Source organism: Lagopus muta, chromosome Z, assembly GCF_023343835.1.
Source record: "Lagopus muta isolate bLagMut1 chromosome Z, bLagMut1 primary, whole genome shotgun sequence".
Lineage (NCBI taxonomy): Eukaryota > Metazoa > Chordata > Aves > Galliformes > Phasianidae > Lagopus > Lagopus muta.
Window position 1 is genome coordinate 74534397 of NC_064472.1, and position 24164 is coordinate 74558560.

Sequence of the window (24164 nt, forward strand, 5' to 3'; positions counted from 1 at the left end):
GGGTCGCGGGGATGCGCGGAGGCAGAGACTGCGGGCGGGGCGCGGGGCCCGGGGCCGCCCCCAGCGGGCGGAGCCACCGCCGCACCCGCCCCGACTCCATCCCGTCCCCGGCGGCGGCGCGGGGCGCGCGGCGGTCCCCGTCAGCGCGGCGGCATGAAGGAGCCGGCGCTGCCCGGCACCTCGCTGCAGCGGGCCTGCCGCCTCCTCGTCGCCTTCTGCGCGCTGCACCTCTCGGCCACGCTGCTCTACTACCTGGCGGGCAGCTCCCTGGCGCCGCCGCGCAGTCCCGAGCCGCCGCCGCGCCGCCCGCCGCCCGCCAACCTCTCGCTGCCGCCCTCCCATCCGCCGCAGCTCGCCGCCCGGCCCCGGCCCGTCTCGGCGCAGTCCGACACCCGCCCGGACTCGGCGGCGCCGGGGCCGTGCCCCGACCCGTCCCCGCTGCTCGGTGAGTGCCGCCCCCCGCCCCTCCGCGGGCCGTGACAGCGTAGCCCCGGAACCTCTCGACGACGGGGCCCCGACGGCTCCGGAGCGCGCCGGGCGGGCGGGCGGACGGGTGGGGGCTGCCCGGGGCGCGGCGCGGCTTCCTGCGCCCGACCCCCTCCGGGTACTGCGCCGCGGCTGCGTCGAGCATCCTCCGCTTTCCCCGAGGCTCTGCCGCGAGCAGCGCTCGCTTCTCGGAGGGAGCGGAGGGGCTGCGGGCGGGGCGGGGTCCGAGCGGCGCTCCCCGCACGGTGGGACCCGCGGTGCGGCGTTCCGATACGTGGCGTCCCGCCGGTTGTGCCTCTGCACATGGAGGGTGGGCAGCACCGCGCCCCGCCGCGCGCTTATGGGATCGCAGCGGGTAGAAGAGACTTTCGAGAAGCTCCCTGTGGTTTTCTGTTAGCGAAACCGTCGCCGAAATTCGGAGTTTCACTCGGTGCTCGCTGGTCAGCTGCGTCGAAGCATCTGAATAGCAAATGACGGGGTTGTTTCGAGAAGGCGGTTTTGAGGTCGTTAAAAGGGACTGTGTTGTTGTTGGTTTCTGTTTCTTTTTTTCCTGCTGATTTTGATTCGTGTCTTTCACTTTTCCCCTTCAATCGCTTTGTGCTGAGAGTGGCCGTGCAGTCGGGCCGCACACGGGGGTGTGCTGCCCCTTTGAAGCGATTTGCTCTGAGCGATCTTCGCTCGCCATGGTCCTCCCGGCCACTCTGAAGTGCTGGAAGCTGGGAGAGTTGCCGTCCCCAGGACTCAGAGCATTGTCGGATCAGTGTCCGGACGGTCAGCTGAATGCACAGGGTCACTGTTCCCAGACCTGTTCCAGAAATGTGGAGGCGTGGCTGTGAGGGACCTAATTAGTGGGCATGGGGCTGATGGGTCAGTGGTTACACTTGATGGTCTTCTTTCCCAACCTCAGCGATAGAATGATTCCTTGATTCTACACCACCTCTGTGTTCCTTTCAGTGCAACACATGCACCATACAAGAGGCCCGGTAAGTGGGCGGTGGTTGCAGTTGTTCAGAGCTGTAGGGTCCTTGTGGTGCAGGATCCAATGGTTTCCAGCAGCCCCAGTTCCAGAGGTGTGCTCAGGTGTAGGTGTGACACCCATGTGGCTCTCAGGTCTGCAGCCAGCATGTTAGTGAGGAACCCGACTGCTCTGCAGTGCTGCATGTATGATTGCTTTGTTCAGGTTCTGATTCTGGCAGCAAATCACATTTGTAAAACGGCCTGCTGTGCCTCATATCGGTCAGAGTTCTGTGTTCTGATGATCTGCTCATGTCTCTGTGATCAGCATGGCACTGTAATGGTGTCCTGTCCACAGGCATTTCTTATCTTCTTGGCATCCCCACCTTCCCAAAGCCGTAGGGCGCTGCTCTGACGTGAGGTGGGGCTCTGTGGCCTCGTTCTTCCAGCACCTCCTTCTTGGATTTCCTCTTCTTTCTCTTCCCTCCCTCACTGGATGACATGTGATGAATCATGCAGGGTAAGTGTGACCGAGCTGCTCGGCCTTCCTGAGCAGCCAGAGACACACTGCTGCCAGCAGCCTGGCTGCTTCTCTCTGGTGATGCTCAGGGTGAGAACCCAGCGTCCCTGCTGTCTGGCTACTGGGCAAACGCATGACCTGAATGAAGTGTAATCTCTGAGAGATCCTGTGAATTTAATATGCCTTTATGGTTCACTTCCTATTACTTGTAACTTGAAAGCATAGACCAGGGCTGGGAAAGCAATGCGGTAAGTTTTGGATTAGACGTTCCCAAAGTGTTCTGGATTTATGCTGCAGCTGAGAGCTGCCTGTTAGAAGCCTGAAAGGTGAAAGGAAGCCCGTCTTTGTTCTGGAGGTGATCGTTCCCCAAACTGGTGTGTTCTTTATCAGTGTTCTTTATCCAGAATAACATTATTTCAAGAAGAATACAAATGCTGTTCAGTAGGACTAGTCTGTGCGGGCTGACATGCCTTCAAAGAAGTTAAATGATTTCTTGCTTTGCCTCCAGGCCTTTGTTTTGGTGCTGGTGCTGTTGTCATGTAGGATGGAGGGAGGAAGGGGCCAGCTGCTTTGGCAGCAGCATCACCTCGCAGAAGAGCTCATCCAAAAGCAGCGCTTGCTTATCTTTTGGTGCCAGATGCCTGCAGAGCAGACTCTCACAGACGGGCCTCTTGGTGTCTCAGGGATGTCATTTTCAAGTCCTGCTTGGCCCAGAGCACGTGTTGTTTATGGAGCTGTTTTTGCCCACAGCTGTCACCTGGGCCCTTTCTGACCGCAGTTAGATACCAGGTGTGGTTGGTGGAGGGGTGGCAGGCAAAGAGGTGTCACTTGCAGCCCTGGGAGCAAAGACAACCCAGGAGCCCCGAGCATGCCATGCCACAGAGCTACGTCTTGCTGTATGGCTTTCTGCCCCAGATACAAGTTTAGAAGACATGGCAGCACCACACTGAAGTAATTATGCAATATTGACAACAGAGAGACAAAAATTCCAGCTGTTTCTCCCAGCAGTCACCATTATGGGCAAAAAGGGTGCTTTCCACCATCAGCAGGGCACCTCTGTGAGCAGCGTGGCCAGGGGGAAGGAGCATGGGAGCAGCTGCTGGCCCTGGGAGCAGCGGGATTGCAGCACAGCCTGCTGTGTCTGTGTCTGTGGGTGATGCAGATAGAGGACGCCAGCAGATCCTCTTCCACAGCTGAGTGTGGAAGCCTGTGGGTGGATATTCTGCGTCTCCAGGTGGTGGCAGTGCCAGTTGGCACGCAGCAGGCCTGGCTGGGCTCCATCCGGCGTGCACTGAGGCCTGGCTCCCACCAGCTGGGGCATCAGAGGCAGCCAGGGGAGCTCCGTGTGGAGCAGGGCTGTGCTTCTCTGCCGGCACGGAGCAGTTGGATGTCCCTAGCCTGGCGTCACTTTGGGGAATGGTTTGGATTGTTTCTTAGGCTGGAAAGGTCTTGGAAGGGTGGTCGTCCTCATTCTGAGGACGTGGCACAGCAACTGGGGTGCGCAGGCGAGATGAGGAGGCTTTCCATTTTGTGCATCCCGTGTTTTGTAACGTGCTCATTTCCCTGCCAGCACAGATCTGGGGCAAGAGTAAGTTTTCTTGGAAACTGGGCCAAGTTATGCTTGGAAAGATGCAAAGACTTGCAGCTTCCCAAGCTGCGTTAGGATGCAAGCTTGCCTGAGCCCTCAGTTCCTGGCCCAGCCTGGAGCTCCGAGGCCTGGCTTTGTGAGGTGGAGGGGCTTTATGGCCCTCCCGGCAGCCACCTCCTCCTCTGTGCAGTGAGACGTGGCCAATGGAGCTGCAGCAACTTTTCCAGCTGCCTCCCAGCAGTGCTTGTTCTCCAGAGCTCGGGGCAGCCCCAGGCCCTGCAGCTTTCTGCTCCTCTCGTCTCACCTTGCCCTGCCAGCCAGCCTGCCTCCCTCCTTGGAGCTCCAGCTGCAGCCAGGCTGGAGGGCACGGGACAGGGCTACAGGGTCGGGGCAGGAGCTGCTGCTGGCTCCGTCTGTCGGGAGGTCTCGGTCCGTCTGTCTGCTCATGCGTCTTGCATCAGGGTGGGGTTTTCCTGGCAGAGGCAGATCGGCTTTTTTTTCTGATTGAAGCAGCCAGGGAAGTCTCTCTGCTTGTTTGTTTAGAGTTTTCAGTTCAAGGGCCTGGAATTTAATTTTGCAGTGGCAGCCCGCAGCGAGTGCCAGTGCGAGTGAGGCCGATCGCGTGCAGGCTGCCCTGCTCAGGGGGAGGGGTGCACAGCCGCTGCGCAGAGCGTGTGCTGGGCTGTGGCCATCTCCCAGGGCTTTGCTTCTCTCCCCTGAGTAATTACTGGTGGAAAAGACAATATTTTCTGTTATTCAAAGACATCGTCTGTCAGTGCGAGACCTTGTATCGGAGTAGGTGTCATTTGTTGCTGGGTTTGTAACTTTTGCTCTGAATAACTGTTGCAGGGTTGATCCTATAAACTCGCTGTTGCGCACACCAGCTGCTGCCAACGTGTGTGGCAATCCCTTGTATTTCTCAGCCCATTTCCTCCTGGGGCCCATGGAGTGGATGGGTGAGGGCATGTGCTGAGCTTCCAGGCTCAGGCCTTACACCGGCAGAGCTGACTTCTGCGAGGGGATGCTCTGCGAGAAGAGGCTGGCCGAAGGAAGCAAATCCTGCGGGATGGGAAGCTGTTCTCATTTTTTCCCCCCCAGCATACCTGCAGACAGATTTGATGCTGCCCTTGGCGGAAGGAGCGAGCTTACGCCCATCCGTGGCCTGCTCCCCTGTGCTGTGGGACACAGCCAACGCCTGCCCTGTGGGTCTGGGGTCTGCAGTGTCTTCTGCTCCCCCGCCTGTAGCTAAGGCTTGGCCCAGCTTTCTGGGGTGGGGCTCATTTTGTTTTTCCCAGCAAGAAATGGGTTGGCGCGGTCAGCAGCTCTTCCCTTTTCTGTTCAGGCCTTGCAAAGAGGCTTTTTTGTTTCTCTGTGCGAGTGCTGCTTCCTTTTTCCAGCCTTCCTCCTGCACAGGCTCGCCTGCCCTGGCAGCACATGTGTGCGCGTGTCTCGGCAGCAGCAGAGCGCGTTGCTTTCTGCCGGGGTGACAGAATCCTTCTTGCCCACCCACTGTGTGCAGCACGTTTCAAGCCTTCCCACTAGGAACTTTTGTTTCCACTCCCTCTGAACTAAGCATCTGAGATCTGTGCCCACCCTGAGCCACGTGGGTGAGCTTTGCTGGTTTATCCAGAGGAGCCGTTCAGCACTATCTCCAGACTGCAGGGCCGCTGACACCGTGCCCATTCTGCTGCATCCTGAGACCTTTGGGGTTCCCCCCTTTTGCAGGCACCAGGGCAACTCTGCAGGGTGTTGCCGCTCCAGTTTCCCCCACGTTTCTGGCATTTGTGTCCCAGGGAGAGAGGTCAGGACAGCTGTTAGACTGATGACAGCATTAAGTTGAGCAGGTCGTGGTCTTTTGCAAGGGTCCTGTGGCAGCCCCGTGGGTTAGCAGGGCGAGCACTGCTGAGGAGTTGTAGGGGCAGCCTCTACAGCTGCAGTTTTGGTTGTGGCAAACGTGGCCATGTAGTGGTGGGGAATATGGAGGATACATTGCGTTGCTGAGGTGCACTTGACCGCTTTGTTCCCTGCAGCTTTTTGCAAGCCTCACCTTTTGCTTCATTTGAAAACCTGTTTCCTGTTTGTACAAACCACACTGGCTCCTCTGCTGTCTGTGCCTGCGCAGGGCTTTTCCTGTGCACCTTTTGTCTGAAGCCGAGCAGAAATGTTTCAGTGAGAGACATTGGGGCGGAGGGAAGTGGGGGAGGGACGGGATGATGGCATAGCTGATTTCTTGTTTTGTTGCTTTTTTTTTATCTCCCTCTCTTGCCCAACCATGGCTTCTTAAATCCTCCTTTAGCAATTGCTGAGCTGTTTGGATGGTAGGTAGGTGGTGCTTTTGGATCTTCTGCCAACTTCTGGCAGTTGCTTATTCAAGTTTTCTAGGTGTTCTTTAGCTAAAAATGTGCAGCAAGGCTGGGTGGAAATGAAGGCGCTGTGATGGAGCGGTGTGACTGTGAATCCCAGAGATGCCTACCTACAAGCCCTGGGCTACACGTGTTGCTGGGATTGCATGTCCACACTGCTCTGTCACACGTGTGCCTTTGACTGAGACTCAACTCACAGCAGCAACTCCATTGTCAGGCAGGCATCTGGAAGTGAAGCAGAAGAGTCTGAAGGAAGAGAAGCAGGCTGGGAAGTCGACACGGTGAGCACACACAGGTGCAGCATTAGCTGATGGGACAGCAGCCACAACAAACTTTGTGTGTTTTCCTGGCATGGTTCTTGCCCTGGGTCAGAGTCGTTGGGCAACGCTGGCCTCAGGGACACTCACTGCCCAGGTGGCCAAAGTGCAGCCAAAATGGTTTGAAACGAGACTGGAGCAGGGCTCTGCTCACTGCTGGAGGTGCAGGGTATGTGCACCTTTAGTTTAATGCTTGTCCCAGTAGATAAGGAGTGGACAGCATCAGTTTGTGTGGGTGGTATTTTGCTGCTGCTCTTTGTCAGTGTGTGGCTTTGTGAGTTGCAGGCCTGTTTGTTACAGCCATTCTGTATTTGAAGATAACTCACCCAGACTTTCATATTTTGCTGTTCCTGCTGACACCAGTGAAGTGTATTGGCCGGGTGCTTTGCATCCCACTGACTTTAGAAGCAGCTGCCTCACTGCTAGAGCAGCAAAAAGTGTAGTTGAGGAGTGCTCGCTGCCTTGGTTATTGGGGCAGTGCTGACTGGAACGTATATTTAAAGGTGATTTCATTGAGATGAGGAAGGGAGCGCTACAGGTAATTTCTCATCAGCCTCTTTTCCAGCCTCCAAGCCCGCTAATTCTATCTTCTGCATCTAGTGCTCGTCATGACTGCGTTTTGTTGCCCATCCTTTCCTTTCTGCAGCCAGTTGGATGAGGTGAGGAAAGGCTCTCCTGCTCCAGGTGAGCCAGGGGGAGATCCAGTACCACTCAGCCAAGCCGTGCAGCATTTGTCCCCCTGCTGCACCCACCCCGGGCACAGCTGCTGTGTGCTTGGCTGGGGAGCATGCTGCTGCTGCTGGGGCCATCGCTGTTCTGCAGGAGGCACGGTGGGCTGTGATGCCTTGTAACCCCCGTCCCTCCTGCCCAGATTCCTCCCAACGCTGTGTCTCCCACTGCCACAGGGTCACCGTTGGGGGTCACCAGTGATAAATTACCTTTTTGTGGAGAGTGGTGTGTTGTGGGGCTACTGGAGTTGCGTGTTGGACCCGGAGTTTCTCCACCGCTGTGGGAGATCAGGCATCCCAGGAGCTGCTGTGTGTGTGCTGCAAGTGGTTCTCAGTTGCACACGCTGGCTTTGGCACAGGTTGATCTGGCAGTTTCAAAACTGCTGCTGTTGAAACTGAGTGTGGGAACTGCCAACCTGCATGCAAATTTGGGTACATTTTAAATTTTATTTTTAACAAGGCATAAATAATGGGCACAGTGGCAGAACACTGAAAGTATCTGTAAGGAAAAAACAACAAAAGGGGGTTTTGTTTGCTGTGCACGTGGCCAGCTTCGTCGTGATCTGCTCTGTCGGCAGGAGAGCAGGGCTGTATCCCAAGTGCCTGGTTCTTGCACTGCATGATGTGAGGGCAGCACTCCCCCATCCGCCCCCCAGGATACTGCTGGAGAGAGCATGGCTGTGTGGCTGCAGTGCAGACAGGAGGGTTTTTGGGACCCACCAAGCTCCGTGGGTCCATTGGGGTCTGGCACCACAGGACTGAGCATTTGCAGGCTTGCCCTGAGTGCTGAGGTGTGGTTGCTTTGGATGCAGTGGGCCCCAGCTTCACACCTCCACGCATCAGTGGGATTTCCTTTGGATCCAAACGCGTGTTTAAAAGTAATAACGAATGCCTGCACACTAAGAATGCGTGCCCAGAGAAATAACTGGTGCGTGGCCGTCAGGTTGTGCTAACTGGCTTTGTGCTGTGCCTTCCTTCCAGTTGGACCGCTGCGCGTGGAGTTCTCCCAGCCTGTGAATCTGGAGGAGGTGGCGAGCACAAACCCTGAGGTCAGGGAAGGAGGTCGTTTTGCTCCAAAGCACTGCAGGGCTCTGCAGAAAGTAGCAATCATCATCCCGTTCCGAAACCGAGAGGAGCATCTGAAGTACTGGCTCTACTACATGCACCCGATTCTTCAAAGGCAGCAGCTAGACTATGGAGTGTATGTCATCAACCAGGTAAGATGCTGAGCACGTGAGGCTTTTAACACTTATGGCAGTGCCCCTGGAACAGGGGAGTGGCTGCTCTCTCCTGAGTGTCAGTGGGCTGGTGGGCAGGGATAGAGATGCTGTAAAAATGAAGCTGAAGCACAACAGATGGAATGGGAGCAATGTTTCTTTGATGGTTTTGATGGAAAACGTGGGGTGTTTTGCTCCCATGCAGCCTGGCTTACCCTGAAGAGGTTCTAATTGTTCAGGAGGAAAAGAATTCCTAGTTGCACAACCCAAATGAAGTGTTCCTCTCTGACATCTGCCCCAGGAATTGCATGCAGAGATCTTTAAGGTGACCAGGCAGCATTAATACCTAATCCTGGGAACGGTGTAAAGCTGTAGGATTTCGTCCTTTGAGCAGCTTTTGCTCACGTTAATAATAGCACACAGAGTGTCAGGATGGACAAAAGAAGGGTGCTGCAGTGCAGCAGGTAAGTGGTCGTCTGGGGGGAAACAGCAGAAAAGGAACAATCGTGGCCCTGCCAGGTAGGGGGGTTGGAACTACATGATCCTTGAGGTCCCTTCCAACTCGGGTGATTCTGTAATCACTGGAGTTCTGGGTTTCGGCTTTTTGTTCTCTTTTTTTTCTTTTCCTTTTAATATCTGGGAGTCGTAGACCTTTCTTAAAGAGAAAAAAGGGTACGTTTCACTCCAGAGCACTTCAGTCCTAGTTAATACCACAGTGGTGGTTAGATAACTGGGTGTTGGAAAGCTGAGGACATGCAGGCAGTTGTGTGGGCTGTGTTGCAGCAGGGCAGCACGGCTCTGTTGATCTGCAGAGCCCGTGGGGTGGGCAGCTCCCAGCACCGCTGCTCTCTCCAGCAGGTTCTTCTGCCCCATTTGAGCCCGTTTCACAGCACCGAGAAGTAACATGCCTCCTTTACACGTACCTCCTGCAGTTTTTGGATCAGCCAACGTGTCTGGGTGCATTGGCCATCCCAATCCCCCTGATCTGGCAGGTCTGCCCGAGGCACGGTGCTGCTCGGCCGTGAGGATGTGCTGGGATGGCAGTCCCTGCAGTGGCCATCTCAGTGAACCAGAGCCTGCCAGCAGCTTCCCTGGAACACCAGGAGATGCTGGCAGCCTGGGGCCAGCTGCTCAAAGGGAGCTGGTGGCATCTCTGGGGCTTGGAGAGCTCAGAGAGCAACCGGATCCCGCGGCGCCGCGCTGGTGTCACGAGGCTTGCACTGCCCTGCCCTATGGCTCATCTGATGCTGCGCCTGCGGGGCTGTCGGCACTCTCTGAAGCAAACCTTTGCAGAGTGGGTTTAAGCAAATGTTCTTTTCAAATGCATCCCTTGGGCAAAGCTGGAGTGGGAGCAACTTTTAGCACACTGGATGTGTGAGTTCTGGACGCATCTGTGGTCAGATGCAGGTTAGCAAGCAAGGCTGCTGGATTTGCAAAGTAAACACGCTCCTTCTGCGTGCCTCTGAAAAGTCATTCATGTTTGGAAGAGGCAGCAGAATCAGAAGTAGTAAAAGTGCTGGATATGTGTCTCAAGGGTGAGCGGGAGCATGGAATGGAGAGATTTGCAGAAAATGAGTTAATTCTGCCAGAATTACGGTAGGAAAAGAGTCTTATTTCTCTGCTGTCTTGACAATTGCTTTTCTCTTTTTCTTGTCTGTCCTTCCCTTTGCATCTGCCCTCCTTTGTGTTTGTTTTTTTTTTTCCTTCTAGTGGGGAAATATTACCTTTACTTGTTAATCCTGTCTATAGCAAAGCAATCACTGAAGCACGGAGAATTACTGTGTGATCTGATTCTTACACGCTGCCTACGTGCTCTTCTGTCCTCTGCATCTCATAAAAAGAAAGAGGAGCGCTTGAGCCCTGCTACTGCTGCACTGGTAATGTCAAACTTCTTCCTTTCGGAGCAATGCGTTTCTGTCCTGAGCCCGTTGTGTCTCTGCCACAGTGGCCCCGTGTGCCTGAATGTCTCAGAGTAGGGTTTGGCTGAAGCCAGAGCAATGTTTCTGAGATGCCCAGTGTGTAACAGGAGCCAGTGGAAAATGTGTTATTGTGCAACTGCTGCATAACCCAAACCTGACACAAGCCCCAGTTATCCAACCACTTTGCACTGGCCTTCCCTGTAGTGTCCTTCTTAGCAGTTTTCCAGAGAGGATGTGTGTGTGTGAAGGTGTGTGTGTGTGTCTGTGTGTGGGGGGGCTTTGTGCTCATCCATGTCATTTTGCAGGGTGCACCAGAGCTCCCCAGGTGTGGAGCACAGAAGGAGCAGTGCTCGGCTCCTGCCCAGCCCTGGTCAGGTTTTCCTGCAGCTGTTCTCTTCTTGTGCCTGGTATAGGGGTGCAGGAGTCTGCCTTTCCTGCGCAGGGCAGAGATGGATCATGCTGCCGTGGGAAGAGTGCACAGCACTTCAGAAAACCCCAACAGAGAAGCAGCAAGGGTTTTCTCAGCACTTTCCTGTGGCCCTGGAAATCTATTTCCACCTGCTCAAACAAGACTGGTGCGTGGATGCCCATGTGGGCATTGCATGTGTGTGGATCAGATGGGCTTGGAGGATCCCTGACTTGGCTGACAGCCTCCTGAGGGGGGTGATGGCTCCCTCATAGCCTACCAAAAACACATCCTTGCCATCACCTGCCTTAGACTCATCAGGTTCATCAGAATTACGATGAAGGAGGTGCATCCCCAGGTCCTCCACCCTGCTTTGTAACTGCAGCAGGTATCACAGAGCTGTCTCCTACCTCAGAGCACAAACCAGGATGAAACTGGGGTGAATCTACCATTCAGATGGCACCTCGCTGGTTTGGAAGCCTGTTAGCACAAGTGGCAGTTCTGTACACTGATGTGACTGATACTGAAACAAGGCAGCAGTGTCCTTAGGTGAGTTTGGCTGAGCAGACCGGGTCCAGCAAAGGTGAGCGATGGGAGTAAGTAAGCTGGCTGCTGTTCTCCCAGGGCTGATCCTCTGCGTGTGTGAGCAGCAGCCAGTGCTGGTCTGTGAGGTTGAGGCAGCTGGCCTCAAGGATCTCATGGATCAGTGACTGAGGACATGTTTGTATGTACTGGCAGAGACGCAGGGAGTAAAGCCACTGGTGCTGGGCACAAGCGATGGCTTCTGATGTGGGCTGAGTTCTGAGGAGGGAAATCACAAGGAGAAATTTGTCCAGGAAAAACTAGTCAGCAGAAACACGCTTGCACTGCATCTTTTCTTGTTGAAAGCCCAGGAAATAAGTAATAAATAGTGGGGGCTATGCTTGGAGCTGTCTGCAGTGTTGGAGCAGCAGTCCTCCGTCTGCTGCACGGCTCTTCAGGGCAATGCTTCTTGGCCATAGGGTGTCCAAACAGGTCCCCTCCCATGTGGCAGAGAGCAGGAGCACCTATGGTACGTGGAGCTGCCAAGCGAGGCCAGGGATGGATGTTGCTTCTGTTCTGCTTCACCTGCTCTTCTGTCACCAGTGGTGCCATGTCCTGCACCACCTGCATGGGGCAGCTGCCTAGAAAGGTCTCCTGTCACAAAGCTGGGAGTCAGTCGGAGTCGGAAACCTGCAAAACCGCTCGGAGTTTGGAGAGATTTGAATCCCACAGACTGCAGAGATGCTGATGCTTCTGAATTGTCTTGGTTACGAAACGGCTTTCTCCAAAAAGCAAAACTCCTTGTGTGGTGTCAAGAGATGTGAAAATGCAGCTTCTGGTAGAATTATTAATCCCTGGGTGAGTTAGAGGCCACCTGGAGGCAGGGTTAAATAAGGCTGAGCCTCTGCTGATCATAAAACCAACGTGGAGCACTCTCTTTGCCTTGAAGTGGTGTGATGAGAAGAGCAGCCAAAGATGAAATGAGCAAGCTCAGCTCCTGGTGCAGGAGAGCCCCTGAGCATTGCTTCTGAGGCCCAGCTTCTGGCATGGCCCAAAGTGTTCCCTGTCACTGGGTCAGTGCTCCTGGCTACCCTGGCTGTGCCAGCTGTGAGCCCCAGCTGCAGGGCAGGCTGTGCGTGGGCTCTGCAGCCCCTTTGCCCGCAGACCAAACCTCTGTTCCCACAGCTGTAGCCGCTCCCTCTCCCCATCCCCTTTGTTCAGCTTTCCTTTGCCTCCTGTGCTCAAGTTTTCACAGATGTTGCTTATGCATGATGGTGATCAGCTTCCCACCGCCTCGGTAAAGGCACGAGCCCTTTTATTTCAGGTGAGGGTGCTGAGAACTGGCTCAGATCCTCCCCCGCTGAAGTTCACTCCTCCCTGTGAAGTCATTTAGGCCCCAGGCGGACAATGAAAGCTTTTGAAAGCTGTGGTTTGACACTCACATGGTAAATCCTTCATGTGAAAGATACTTGTAACTGTTTTATGGTTAAATTTTTGGCTTTCAGGCTGCAGAGCCATTAACCAGTTTGGATTAATCAGTTTCCAAACAGATTATTTATTAACCAAGCAGAGCCATTCAAGAGAGGAGGTAAATGTGATGCTTGAGGCTGCTGTCTTATTTTTATCTGTCCTTGATTTGTGTCCCACACCAGACCTGTAGAAGGGTGGGGAGCTGATTTGCACACTCTCATGCATGCATGCACATGCTGCTGGAGCCAGGCATGGCAGGCAGTCCTTTGCTTGACATTGCTTGAAGCTGTGGAGAGGGGGAGGTTGGATGTGGTAGAGCAGGGAGGGCTGGCAGTTTGGGTTTTGGCAAAAAGCTCCCGCCTCTTTCAGCATGCCTCGTGCTGCTCCCTGCACAGGGCTTGGGCTCGGTGCTGCTGTCAGGGCTTGTGCTGGGTGACAAACCATCCTGGCCCTCCACTGTCCCTGTGCACGTGGGCACGGCCCCACTGCTGGACCTGAGAGCACCCCAGTGACTTGCTGGCCGCGTCTGTGTGGCACTGCAAGCGCTGCAAAATGCCTCTGTGCAGAGCGCTGGGCCCACTTCTCTGACCCTGTGGCTGCTCTACGGCTGCAACCAGGTCAGTGCCACCTCCCAGCAATGCCAAGGGCCTGTGAACCCCACGACAGGTAGGAGACTGGTGTTTTCCACTACTTAATTCAGTGTTTATTTGTTTTAAACCAGGATGGAGATGAAGAATTTAACCGTGCTAAACTGCTGAATATAGGATTCATGGAGGCTTTGAAGGAGTATGACTATGAGTGCTTTGTGTTTAGCGATGTAGACCTGATCCCAATGGATGACAGGAACACCTACAAGTGCTACAGCCAACCAAGGCACCTTTCTGTCTCCATGGATAAATTCGGATTTAGGTGAGATGCCTTTTGGGGGGGCATTTCCTTCCTAACGCTGCCATGATCTTTGTAGGCTGGGTGCAGCAATGCACATCCCTGCCTACCAGTGAAAGCCTGGGAAAACATCTCTGGAAAATTCTGCTGTGGCACACGTGTCGCTGCAGGGAATGGGTGGCTTGGAGCAGGGAGTGAAGCAGAGCCACCTGCTGCCACTGGCTGAGCAGCCAGACACAGGGCTGGGAGGAACGGGGAGACCGGCGTCCTGCAGCTGCCCACGTCCCTTCTTGTGTTTCAGAGTGTCAGATGGCTCTTGTTTCTGCCCAGCCTGGAAAGCGAGGCATTCTCATACAGTGAGGGCCATGCATGATGCTAGAAAAGGCTGTCAGGTGTTATTTTGAGAGCAAAACGAAGTATTTTTGGCTGTTCCATTTCAGACCACAGAGGGACCTGCCTTGGTGTCTGGGGGCAGAACCAAACTTGAGTGCCTGCCAGCACATGTGTTCCTCAGGCTGCTGTCAACACAGCTGTGGCTTTTCTTTCCTTTCTTTTTTTCCATGCCAGATCTCCACGTGGGAGTGTAAAAACTCATCTATTAAGTGAGCGTTGGGTTTGGCCCCACATGGCCAGCCGATCTCTGCCCAGACCCACACCCCGCCCAGTGCAAGACTGTCAGCAGTCCTGTGCTTTCTCTTTGCAGCCAGGTGCAGCTTGGAGCAGAAGGGCCCCAGGACGTCTGCTTGCTGAAGCAGACGAGATCTGGGTCCCAGTGGGTCTCACTGGTGGGTTGGTGGCTGGACCATGGGCTGGGGCAGAGGTCACTGCAACCCCTAATGGTGTGTTCTCCTTAATTCCAGGTTACCCTACAATCAGTATTTTGGAGGCGTGTCTGCCTTGAGCAAAGAACAGTTCACAAAGATCAATGGGTTCCCAAACAATTACTGGGGCTGGGGCGGCGAAGACGATGACATTTACAACAGGTAAAGGTGCCCACCTTGCAGCTGGAGCACCTCCACCCCTCAGGACCTGCCTTCAGGGGAGCTTGGAGTGCATGGTGGGAGTGGGAGGAGAAGATCATCAGCCACGGAACCCGTCCCAAGGCTCTGCAGGTGGCAGCCTGACAGTGCCAGCGCGGCTCTTTGTGCCCTGGAGGGATTCATCTGTCAGGTTTTAAGGAGCTCTAACCAATGCTGGAAGCCTTTGCTTCCCATCGGGAGGAAGGCTGAGCAATGCCCGGGATGGCAGATGAAGTGGGATGTCTTAGTACAGGGCAGGCTGGGCCCAGTTCTGCCTGAAGGTAGAGGTAGGGGATGTCTGTGGGGTTGCTATCTTTGTTCCCAGGACGATGGGGCAATCACTTTGAGATATAATCATGGGAACTCAGATTTGAGAAGCTTTGGACTATGAGATACACCCTGTGGTCCTTTCTGTGGGCTTTCCAAACCCTCCTGACCTTGAGGGAGAGCTTCCTTAAACAGAAGTGCTGGGGACCTGCAGCTGTCTAGTAAACCAAGGAAGGTGGTATCTTGTCTTTTGAGGCACTTGGCTTTCTAGGGGTGGGAAGACCTATACAGAAACACACAGAGGGAGATACAGAAAGGAAGAAGTCAAGCACGTTCCCAGCACTGGCATCCGTGATGTGCACGTGCCCTGTAGAGAGCACACCAGTTTGATGGGCTGCCCCCTCCCCATGTGGTTTCACCACCACTCGGTTTGCTTTCTACCAGCGCAGCACTTCAGCTTCCACGTCTTGAAAGATGCATGCTCGGCTGGCTGCCGTCCAGACAGTTAAAAACTGGATGCCTCCCATTCAGATTCCAGCCTAAAGCGTGGGGCAAGGTCGGCACCGATGCCGGCGGAGCTGCCTGGGGTGGGGTGGCTTAGCAGGTGCCTGGTGCTGGCAGGTCTGCATTCCCGATGCACAGCTGCAAACACACAGCCCTCGGCAGCAGAGAAAAGCGGGCAGTGGCGGTTCTGGAACAGCCCTTCTCTGCCCCGTCACTTAACAGACTTGCTTTTGGCAGGCTGGTGTTCAAAGGCATGGGCATATCTCGGCCGGATGCCGTCATTGGGAAATGCAGAATGATTCGCCACTCTCGTGATCGGAAGAACGAGCCCAACCCGGAGAGGTGCGTGTCCGCTTCCCGAGCCCCGTCCCCGCGCCGTGCCGTGAGCCGCCGCGAGCGGTTGCTGGCAGCACGGCTGGGGGAGCAGCCCTCGCTTTCCTGCGCGGAGAGCACGGCGACTCTGCCCGCGGGCTGACGGAACGCGCTCTGACGCCCGCTGCTGCTCCCCGGAGCGGGGACCGCCCGAGGGCAAAAAGAACGGCAGCTGGCGGCCGCTGAAAGGCTTTTGTTTGCTTTTCCTCTCCGCAGGTTTGACCGAATTGCTCACACCAGGGAGACGATGAGCTCCGATGGCTTGAACTCGCTCTCCTACGAGGTGCTGAGGACTGACAGGTTCCCTCTGTACACGAGGATCACAGTGGCCATCGGCGCGCCCAGCAGCTGACACTGCCGGCTCGGCAGAGACCTCGGCACCGCGCCCGGGACGCTGGGCTCGCGGATTCTTTGTGTCACCGGGTTCTGTAAGGGTTGTGATGAACAACGCGGAGGCCTCTCTGCATGCCAGAGCCTCTCCAGACGGGCTGGACGACGGCTTTTCCCGTTGGTTGTTTTTATAACTTCACCTCCATTGTTTTATAAGTTCGGAAGCTGTACAAAACAGTTGTAAATACTTCTTTTCGCCAGAAAATGTTGAATCTGATCTGCCAGAGTGCTCCCCGTGTTCAGTCATTGCTGGTGCCGCATCAGTTCACCAGCTGCAGCTGTGGTGCAGCAGCAGTGACTGCCCACGATAGGTTTTTTAAATTGGGTGGATGGAAACATTCCTTTTAATTCATTCCTTGGTTTTATTTTATGAAGGACTCTAAAACGCTGCTAAAATTGTACAAGTTTACTCATTTCATTAGATTGCTTTTTAAGAGAGACAAAATTACGTGGGTTTTTTTATTTTTTTTCTTTTTTTCCTAATAGTGACCAAAGCAAAAGGTCTTCTCCGCATTACGAATAACCAAGTGCGGATTCCGCGGATGTCACTATTTCTTTTGGTCTCAGAAGAGACTTTTGAGTGAGTTGAGGCAGAATGTGCCCTCAGAGAGCTCCGTGCACGGGCTGGGGGCTGCACAGATGCGTGGCAGCTCTTGGTGACCCGCAGCACCCGCTGGCTCCCCATAACCTGCCTGCTGCGTGTGATTTTCTTTACCTGAGCAGAGCAAGATCTCGTTGGTTGGTTGGTTGGTTGGTCATTTTAGTTTGCTCGTTTGTTTGTTTTTTCCCAGAAAGAGAAGATGGGTTTAATTGCACAAGGAATTGATAGCCTTAAAATTTACAGACACTTTTACCAGTGGTAGGAAGTTGCCACGCTATTTAAACATGGTCTCAAGGTTCTTAAGAACAACATTCTGCTTGCAAGGTCATGTGTAAAACTTGAATTCACTTATTACTTTTATTGTCGTTGTAACTTTTTGGTAACTTTTTAAAGTAATTTGTATATCGCAAGTGGTATATTTAATGCCAGATTAAAGCAGGGTGCAGCATAATGGCATACGCTTCCAGGCCTCCTTTATCTTCAGGCTGGTAGGCTCTGTGTCACCGCGTACGAGAACGTGCTCTGCTGCTTGCCCACGGGCTGCGGAGGTGCCGGCAGGGCCTGCGCTGCGTTACTCAGAAGTGCTGAGAGGTTTGCTGTGCCGGGGTTCCACGCGGAGGCACGGAGCAGCGCTGCAGGCACTGCCTTCTGCTGGGCGTCTCTGCTCCCATCCACGGCCTGGGAAAGCTTTGGGCACCGACGCCTCGGAGCTGCTTCAAGCGGCGTAAAGCTCTCTCTGCCGAAGCAGAAATCCTAATTCCTTCTGGTGAGTTCTGCCCGCCAGCTCTGATCACAGCAATTTGCACTTGGTTGGCCTGTGCTGAAGGCTGTTGAAATCAGGGACACATGTATTGGGGATCATCTTCAGCACTGCCTTTTTTTTGTTTGTTTGTTTCCTTTTGTTTCTTTTTTCTTTCCCTTTGACTTTTTTTTCCCTCTTCCTTTTTGGGGATTTAGGACCATGTAGGACCTGAAGGTTTTGCTGAATCCTTGCGCTACAGGGGTGGGATCCTGCAGGGCCAGGGGACAGTGCCTTGCTCTATTGTCTCGATGTCTCTTCCTAGCCAGCAGTGGCTCCAAGGATGCGCAGACCACGCTCACAGCAAGGTACCCAGCTGCCCTTGCAGAGTCGCTTTGGACACGTGCTCACCCCCTGCACTCACACATGGTTGCTGGCCGCACCTGCTGCACCGGCCGCACTTGGCGTGGCATGAGAGCAGGCTTGCAGAGTGCATTGAAAGTGCATTGACTTTTGGCCAGTCAAGGCTCTGGTGCATGCAGATACTAGGGGGTGCAAGAGTAGGATGTGTTGCAGAAGCCAGGCTGGATACCCATCTGCAGAACCCTGCAGACTGCACCAGTAACTGAAATGCAGGCAAGGCTGGTTTTGTTCTGATTTTCTGAGCAGGCTGGGCCCTGTGCCCACAGGGCAGCTCGGCACCAAACCCCACTGAGCACCTACTGGCAATCCAGGGACTCTGAGAGAGCACCTTGGTTCAGCCGCGAGCCTTTGTGCTCCAGAAGGCTGGAAGCTGTGAGTGTGGAGTACCTGCCTGCACACTGCAAAGTGCCCGCCTTCTGCATCGGAGAGTTGTGCTGGTTTTCGCTTGTTTGTCTTTCCTCTGCTTATTTAGAGATTAGGAGAAGTTAGTGCAATGAGTTGTTGTTTTGCTGTGTGCCGGAATCACGCAGTGTCGTGCAGGTGGTCTGAGCGCTTGCTTCTGGTGTTGCAATTGAAGCTGTCTACAGATGTGCCTTGAAAGAGGGGACAAATGGGAACTGGGAAACCAGGAAACCTGAAAATGGTTTTCAGCACACAGGCAGTGGTGGAGCAGGAAACTGCCGCCTTGTTTCTTTTCCGACACAAATGCTATGTCAAAGCTGGGGCTGCTGCTTGTTTGTTTCACCATTGGGGACCAGCCTGTGGTATCCAACTCTTGTCCCCGCATAAGCTGTGCTCCTTCTTTTGGTGAAATGCTTTTGGTTCAGCTGGGCCCTGAAATTGTCCCTGTGGGCCTTTTCTACAAGCGCTCATGTTTACACAGAACTCAGTTTCCACCTGTTCTGGGTGGTTCATCCCTTCCTGCAGCAACACTCAAAGCAGTGCTGTGCATAGCAGTGGACACCTGCAAGAAATAGCTGCAGAGGAAGCACCAATGCTGGGTTTCCTTGGTGTTGCTGTTTGCTTGCAGGGATGAGGGAGGGTCCCAGCATGCAGCTTTTCCCCTGGGTGTTACTTATGTACCAGACTGTTCGCAGGTCTCTCGCAAATGGTTTTGCTTTCGCATTTTTATCATTTAAATGCCAGTGGATGTATAGTCCAATGTTCCCATTTTACTGCTGATGTCAAATAAAGTGTTTTCAGTTATAATGTCTGGCAGTATTACTGTGATGAAAGGGGCTTCTCCTGGTGCTCTTGCTGTCTGGGTGGGCTCAGGAGTGATGCAGGATTGGGGAAGCTGCTGTGAGGCCTCACCTTTGCATCAGTGGCAAAGGCAACAAGTGGAGGGCAAACAAGTCCAAGAAAACGGCTGTGTTTAACCCATTTCAAGCATAAAACATAGACTTTCCCCTTGCATCCACACAACCCAGGTGCTGGAAATACACACTGTGCATTCTTCCTCAGGTCTGGGCTGTTTTACAGAGTTTGATCAGAGCACAAAGCTGAGGGGGTAAGCTGGATGAAACGGGAGGCAAGTGGTTTGTCCTCACCTGGACAAAGCCCCGAGGGGAATGGAGTGGCTCTCAGTGCTTAAAGGAAGCTGGTGAACAGGAGGGAGAATATTTACATAGTCTGATAGTGGTAGGACAAAGGGGAACAGTTTTAGACTGAGGGAGGGGAAAATTAGGTTAGATGTTAAGAAGAAATTCTTCTCTCCGAGGATGGCGAGGCCCCAGCGCAGACTGCCCAGAGAAACGTGGGTGCCCCATCCCTGGAGGTGTTCAAGGCCGGGTTGGTTGGGCCCTGAGCAGCCTGGTCTGGGGGGACAACCAGCCCACAGGAGGGGTTGGAACTGGGTGGGCTTTAAGATCCCTTCCCACCCTAGACGTTCTGTAACTTCAGATCCCCTCCAGCTTCCAGCACTGTCCCTTTCCACGAAAATGCTGCAAAACACCCAGCACGCTCCTGCCAAAGCCTCTGGTGAAGAAGCCCCTGTTCTTGGGGTAGTCCAGAGGGCAGCAGGGACCCTGCTGTCTGCTGGGGCTCTCTTTCAGTTCCTCATAGAAGGGAAGCTGGCAGTGTGTTCCCAGCACCAAGGTAAAGGAAGCATGATCCTGGGAGCAGCTGTCCACTAATCCAAGCACCAGACCAGCATCCACGTCAGCAAGGAGGCTGAAATGCTGCTCCAATCAGAGGTGAGGCACGGTATTGTTAGACTTGTTTTCCCTCCTTTTAGAGCAAAACAAGATGGGATTACTGCCTTAATCAAATAAAGGGAACGGTGTTCCTGTTACATAATCAGCTTCCCTCTGCATATTTTTGATTTAATATCACTTGATGGCTTGGTAAGACCAAGAAACAAGGAACTGCGCTGATAAAGTGGTTTGCTGACCTTTTGGAAAGCAGCTGTTGTGGAACCTGCGTGGAGGTTGCAGATGGCAGAGAGCTGGTGGCACACCAAATAATAGCTCCCTGTTACAGGAGGCTCCAGACCTGAATAAATCACTGCAGCCTGATGAAATTAACTTTAATAAACAAATGACAGAAGTGCAGCCGGGAGCCAGTAACGCCAGATGTGAGCTCAGCCCTAGAGAGCAGAGACTGAAGTGCATCTGTGGGCAGCACCAAGAGCCCTTTGTGCTGCAGCTGATGGGGATAAGGCAAGCCCAGATGCCATCAAAAGCGGAACCCACTGCAGACAGAGGGATCTTGCTTCTGCACACACCCAGCTGCCATAAAACAAGGGAAGGAGCAGCCAAACTGGGTGCAGGCATCTGGTTTTTGCAAACCAGTTCTTCCTGAACTCCCTGCCCCGAGCTGCTCCACTCCTTCCCTCAGGCTGGGAGGAGGGGAGCCGACCCCAGGCCAGGGTGCATTCCACGGGAACACCGACATCACAGCAGTGCCACCTGGTTGGAGGGATGCCGAGCAGAACTGGTCCTGGGAAGAGGGACCCTCAGCAGCCAGGGGCAAACGTAGGCAGCAGAGCAGCCCCTCTGTGCTGCCGCTTCCCCAGCTGGACCCTCAGCTCTGGCTCTGGGCGATCCTTGTCCCAGACCAGCCTGAGCCAGAGCCTGTTCAGCTGTCAGGTCCTTATCTCTGTTGTGATTATTTCTTCCCCACCCCCCAGCCCCCGCATTCTTCAAATAGCAACATTTGTTTTGGAAATTCCTCTTCTGAGCAGTTTCAGGCCTGAAATCTGGAAGGATGCCGGCGTGAGCCAGGGGCAGATGTTGCACTCTCCCTGCACTCGTGAATTGCTGCACAGGAACATCCTATGGCAGAGGAACCGAAGCTGGGACAGCTCTTGGGCCACCTCCGCATCAGTCTCGCTTCTCTGCAAACTGAGAACATTACTGCTGGACAGGGAATGAGCAGGGTGCAGTGACACAAGGAACAACGTGGAGTGTGTGCACGGTCCCTGGGGCTGCTCCAGCCATACATTGGAGGAAGAACCAGACCTCAGAAGAGCTTCATGCCTCAAGCGCAGCTTGCTCCCAGCACACTATATTTACACAGCACTTACAGAAGCACTTGGGGATTTCCCAACGGCCAGTAGTGTCATTTCTCACCTACAGTGACTGACAAGGTGGGGCAAGGACACGGGGGATTAGGTGCAGTTCTGACAGCCTTTAGGTGCGGATCAAAATGTGTGAATCTGCTCTGTCTCAGAAGAAAATATATTCTGTTGCACACGTATCTTGTCTGTGGAACTGCAGACTGCCTTGAATGCAGAGAGGCGGACGGAGCTCACATGGCTGTGGCGTGTCCAGGAGGTCTCCCTGCCCTATGAACCTGGGCATAGTGCATTGCACAGCCCCAGCCATTATGTAGCAAAAATGTCAGCAGATGGTGCAGAAATGTGTGGAGGATGCTAAGAGGAGCTCTGCCCAGAGGTGGGATTTACCCAGGGAGCCTCCATTCTGCAAAGAGGGATCCCCATGTTGGGCTGATTTAATTCCCTCTGCTACTGGCTGTCTGCTCTCGGACACTCAGTGCAGCCCCCCCGTGTGCCATGCTCAGAGCAAAGCTGCTGGGTGGGGGTCTGCACACCCCCAGGCATCGCAGCCACGCTGACTCACGCCTGCAGGTTGCTGTGGAACCACTGACATTACGCTGCCACATATTCACTTCTGCAAACTGTGCTATGCCACACCTGGAAATATCAGCTTTGAACTGAGCCCCTTGGTGGGAGACACTGCTTGTTCCCACAGAACAACTGTGTTCTGCTGTCTGTGCGAGGTGGTGAGGAAGCCCCATTCTCACTGCTCCCTGTTGGTCCCACAAACCTAGTCGGATGAGCCTCAGAGCAACCAGGTCTTACCTGGGAGCCAGATGTGTTGAGCAGGGGATGCACTGGGGCTTCTGAGCTCCATTCTGATATATGCGTTTCTACAGTTTGCTGGCGGTGTGCCCTCAGTGATTGCCTAGGTCTCACAGAGAACAAAAAAGGGCTTGCTGTGTGGAAAGTCCCCATCCTCAGTGTTCGGGACAGTGATTTGCACAGCTGAGTCATGCCTCCTACTGAAGGATAGCATTGAATAAAGGTAGTGTGTGCGCAGGCAGTGCGTCACTTGTGTCGCTTCCCTGAGAGGCAGGGCACATCCAACATGCGCAAACCTACCCGACAGAGGACCTCAGAGGACCTTGGTTTAGCCTGGTGGTCTTCCCCAGGGAGACAAATGGCAGGCGACAGCTGATGGCAGACGAGAGATGGCTCCAGAAGCGGCTCGTGCTGGCTACATCAGCCCAGCTCACAGGGTCACCCAGCTTTACAGCCTCAGCATCTGTGGAGTGGGTGGTTAATGGCAGGTTGATGTGGTCTTGGTTGCTTCTGACCTGTTTGTCAAATGACCTGCAAAGGTCAGGGTGGAGAGGGAGAGGAAAGGCCATAAAGTTTCACTCCCATGGGTGAAAGAAGAGGGAAAGTGATACAGCAGCATGAACCAGAGCTCATCCCACCTTCATATCACTCCTGCCTGAAAACAGTGGAGATGGCAGAGGCCCTTTCATGTCCTGTTTCCAGGACAGAGTCAGTGACGAGCACTCTGGCCCCAGCAGGGCTGGCCCTTCACTGGTGGCCCACGTTAGCATGTCCCACGTTGGTCTGATATCACCATGCAGCAGAGGGTGGTCAGCCTACCACATCCATGGCAGCACCTCCCACACTTCCCTCCCTTTTGCTCTCCCTTACCATTGTTTCCACTCTGGCAGGAGCTTTCCTCTGCCCCTCTATACCCACAGGAGCCCCATACCACCCCACGGGGACAAAGACACAGCCCAGACCCTGCAGCATCCTCTGGACTCAATAAACTACCATGCACAGCAACAGTGCTTCCCCAGCCACATCTCTGTGCTCCAGCTGAGTTCAGGAGCAGCCACTGCGCCCTGACTCATCAGAACTTCCTTCCCACCATAGCTGTGCATAAATAACAACTAATTTGAGCAAGGCTAGCAAGGACGTGGCACCAGGCCATGTGCCTCCAGCCCTCTGCCTAAAACCCTCCCCCTGAAAACGGTGGAGTTTCTGACACAGCTGACCTCACCACCCTGCCTCTGCCCAGGGCTTTTCCTTCTGGGAATCCTGGCTCAGCTCTGTTCCATTCTCACGTTGCTGCTGGAGTGGGTGGTGAGGCCTGGTGTAAGTCATCACTCATGTTGGCGTTCCTGACATATTCCCAGGTGACTGAAGTCCCTGCAAACAAACCCATTCGTGTTCTCTTTTGGCACAGAAGTATTTATCAGACCAGCTGTTAATGAGGGTTACTGGTCTGTGTTTGGAGAAGAAGAGAAGAAGAGAAGAGGAGAAAAGTAGAGGTGGTTCTTGAGTAAGAAAAGCTCACCAAACGCCTGGATAGCTCTTGGCTCTGTGAGCAGAGAGGACTCAGACGCTGCTGATGCTCTGCTGGTTAAGCTGCCGGTCCAAAGTTTGTGCCTGGACCTGATTAAACTGAAATCCTCTTCTTACGTCTTCCCCAAAGCATTCCATCTATGGTCATGTGAGTGCACTACACGAATGAGACCAAAGAAGAAAAATCTTCCCCTTTCTGGCTTTTCTGGATGGAGACCTCCTCTCTCCCTGCTGCACTCTCCTGGGAAGGCTGCCCTGACTTCCAGGGCTGCACTTAGGGGCTGCTGCTCCCTGTTACATCAGCTGGCACAACCAGGAAATGCTTCGCCACCGGCGGAGGCCAATCCAACTGATGTTAAATCCCTTCCCATTCCTCCCCTCCCCAGAGGAACCAGGTGCAGACCCTCCATGTCTCCTCATGGGGTTCCTACAGGAAAAATTCAGGACGAGGTCCTTATCCTAAGACCAGCATCCCACATCTTTTGTGCCCCTTTGCCTCCGGCTGCTGTGAGAGCAAACACAAAAGCCAGGACAAAAGGAGGCATTCAATTACTTTGTTTTGGGAATGCTGGTTGGAAAAATAAAACAGAACGGAATTCCTTTGTTAGCAAAGGCTGCGCCTT

At 54.1% G+C, this 24164-nt stretch overlaps 1 protein-coding gene across 1 annotated transcript; it reads left to right on the forward strand.

Moving 5' to 3' along the window:
- Positions 1–120: 120 nt before the first annotated feature.
- B4GALT1 (beta-1,4-galactosyltransferase 1) lies at positions 121–16981 on the forward strand. Its single transcript, XM_048930533.1, has 6 exons — positions 121–445; positions 7938–8173; positions 13212–13399; positions 14236–14358; positions 15403–15507; positions 15754–16981. The coding sequence occupies exons 1-6, from the start codon at positions 154–156 to the stop codon at positions 15887–15889; spliced, it is 1080 nt and encodes a 359-aa protein (XP_048786490.1). The 5' UTR covers positions 121–153; the 3' UTR covers positions 15890–16981.
- Positions 16982–24164: the final 7183 nt, after the last annotated feature.

Excerpts from the sequence above, each read along its gene's own strand:
- B4GALT1 (XM_048930533.1), top strand. The coding sequence starts at position 154 with ATGAAGGAGCCGGCGCTGCCCGGCACCTCGCTGCAGCGGGCCTGCCGC. Across the intron at positions 8,174-13,211 it reads GAGTGTATGTCATCAACCAG|GATGGAGATGAAGAATTTAA; the intron begins GTAAGATGCTGA and ends GTTTTAAACCAG. Across the intron at positions 14,359-15,402 it reads GACGATGACATTTACAACAG|GCTGGTGTTCAAAGGCATGG; the intron begins GTAAAGGTGCCC and ends TGCTTTTGGCAG.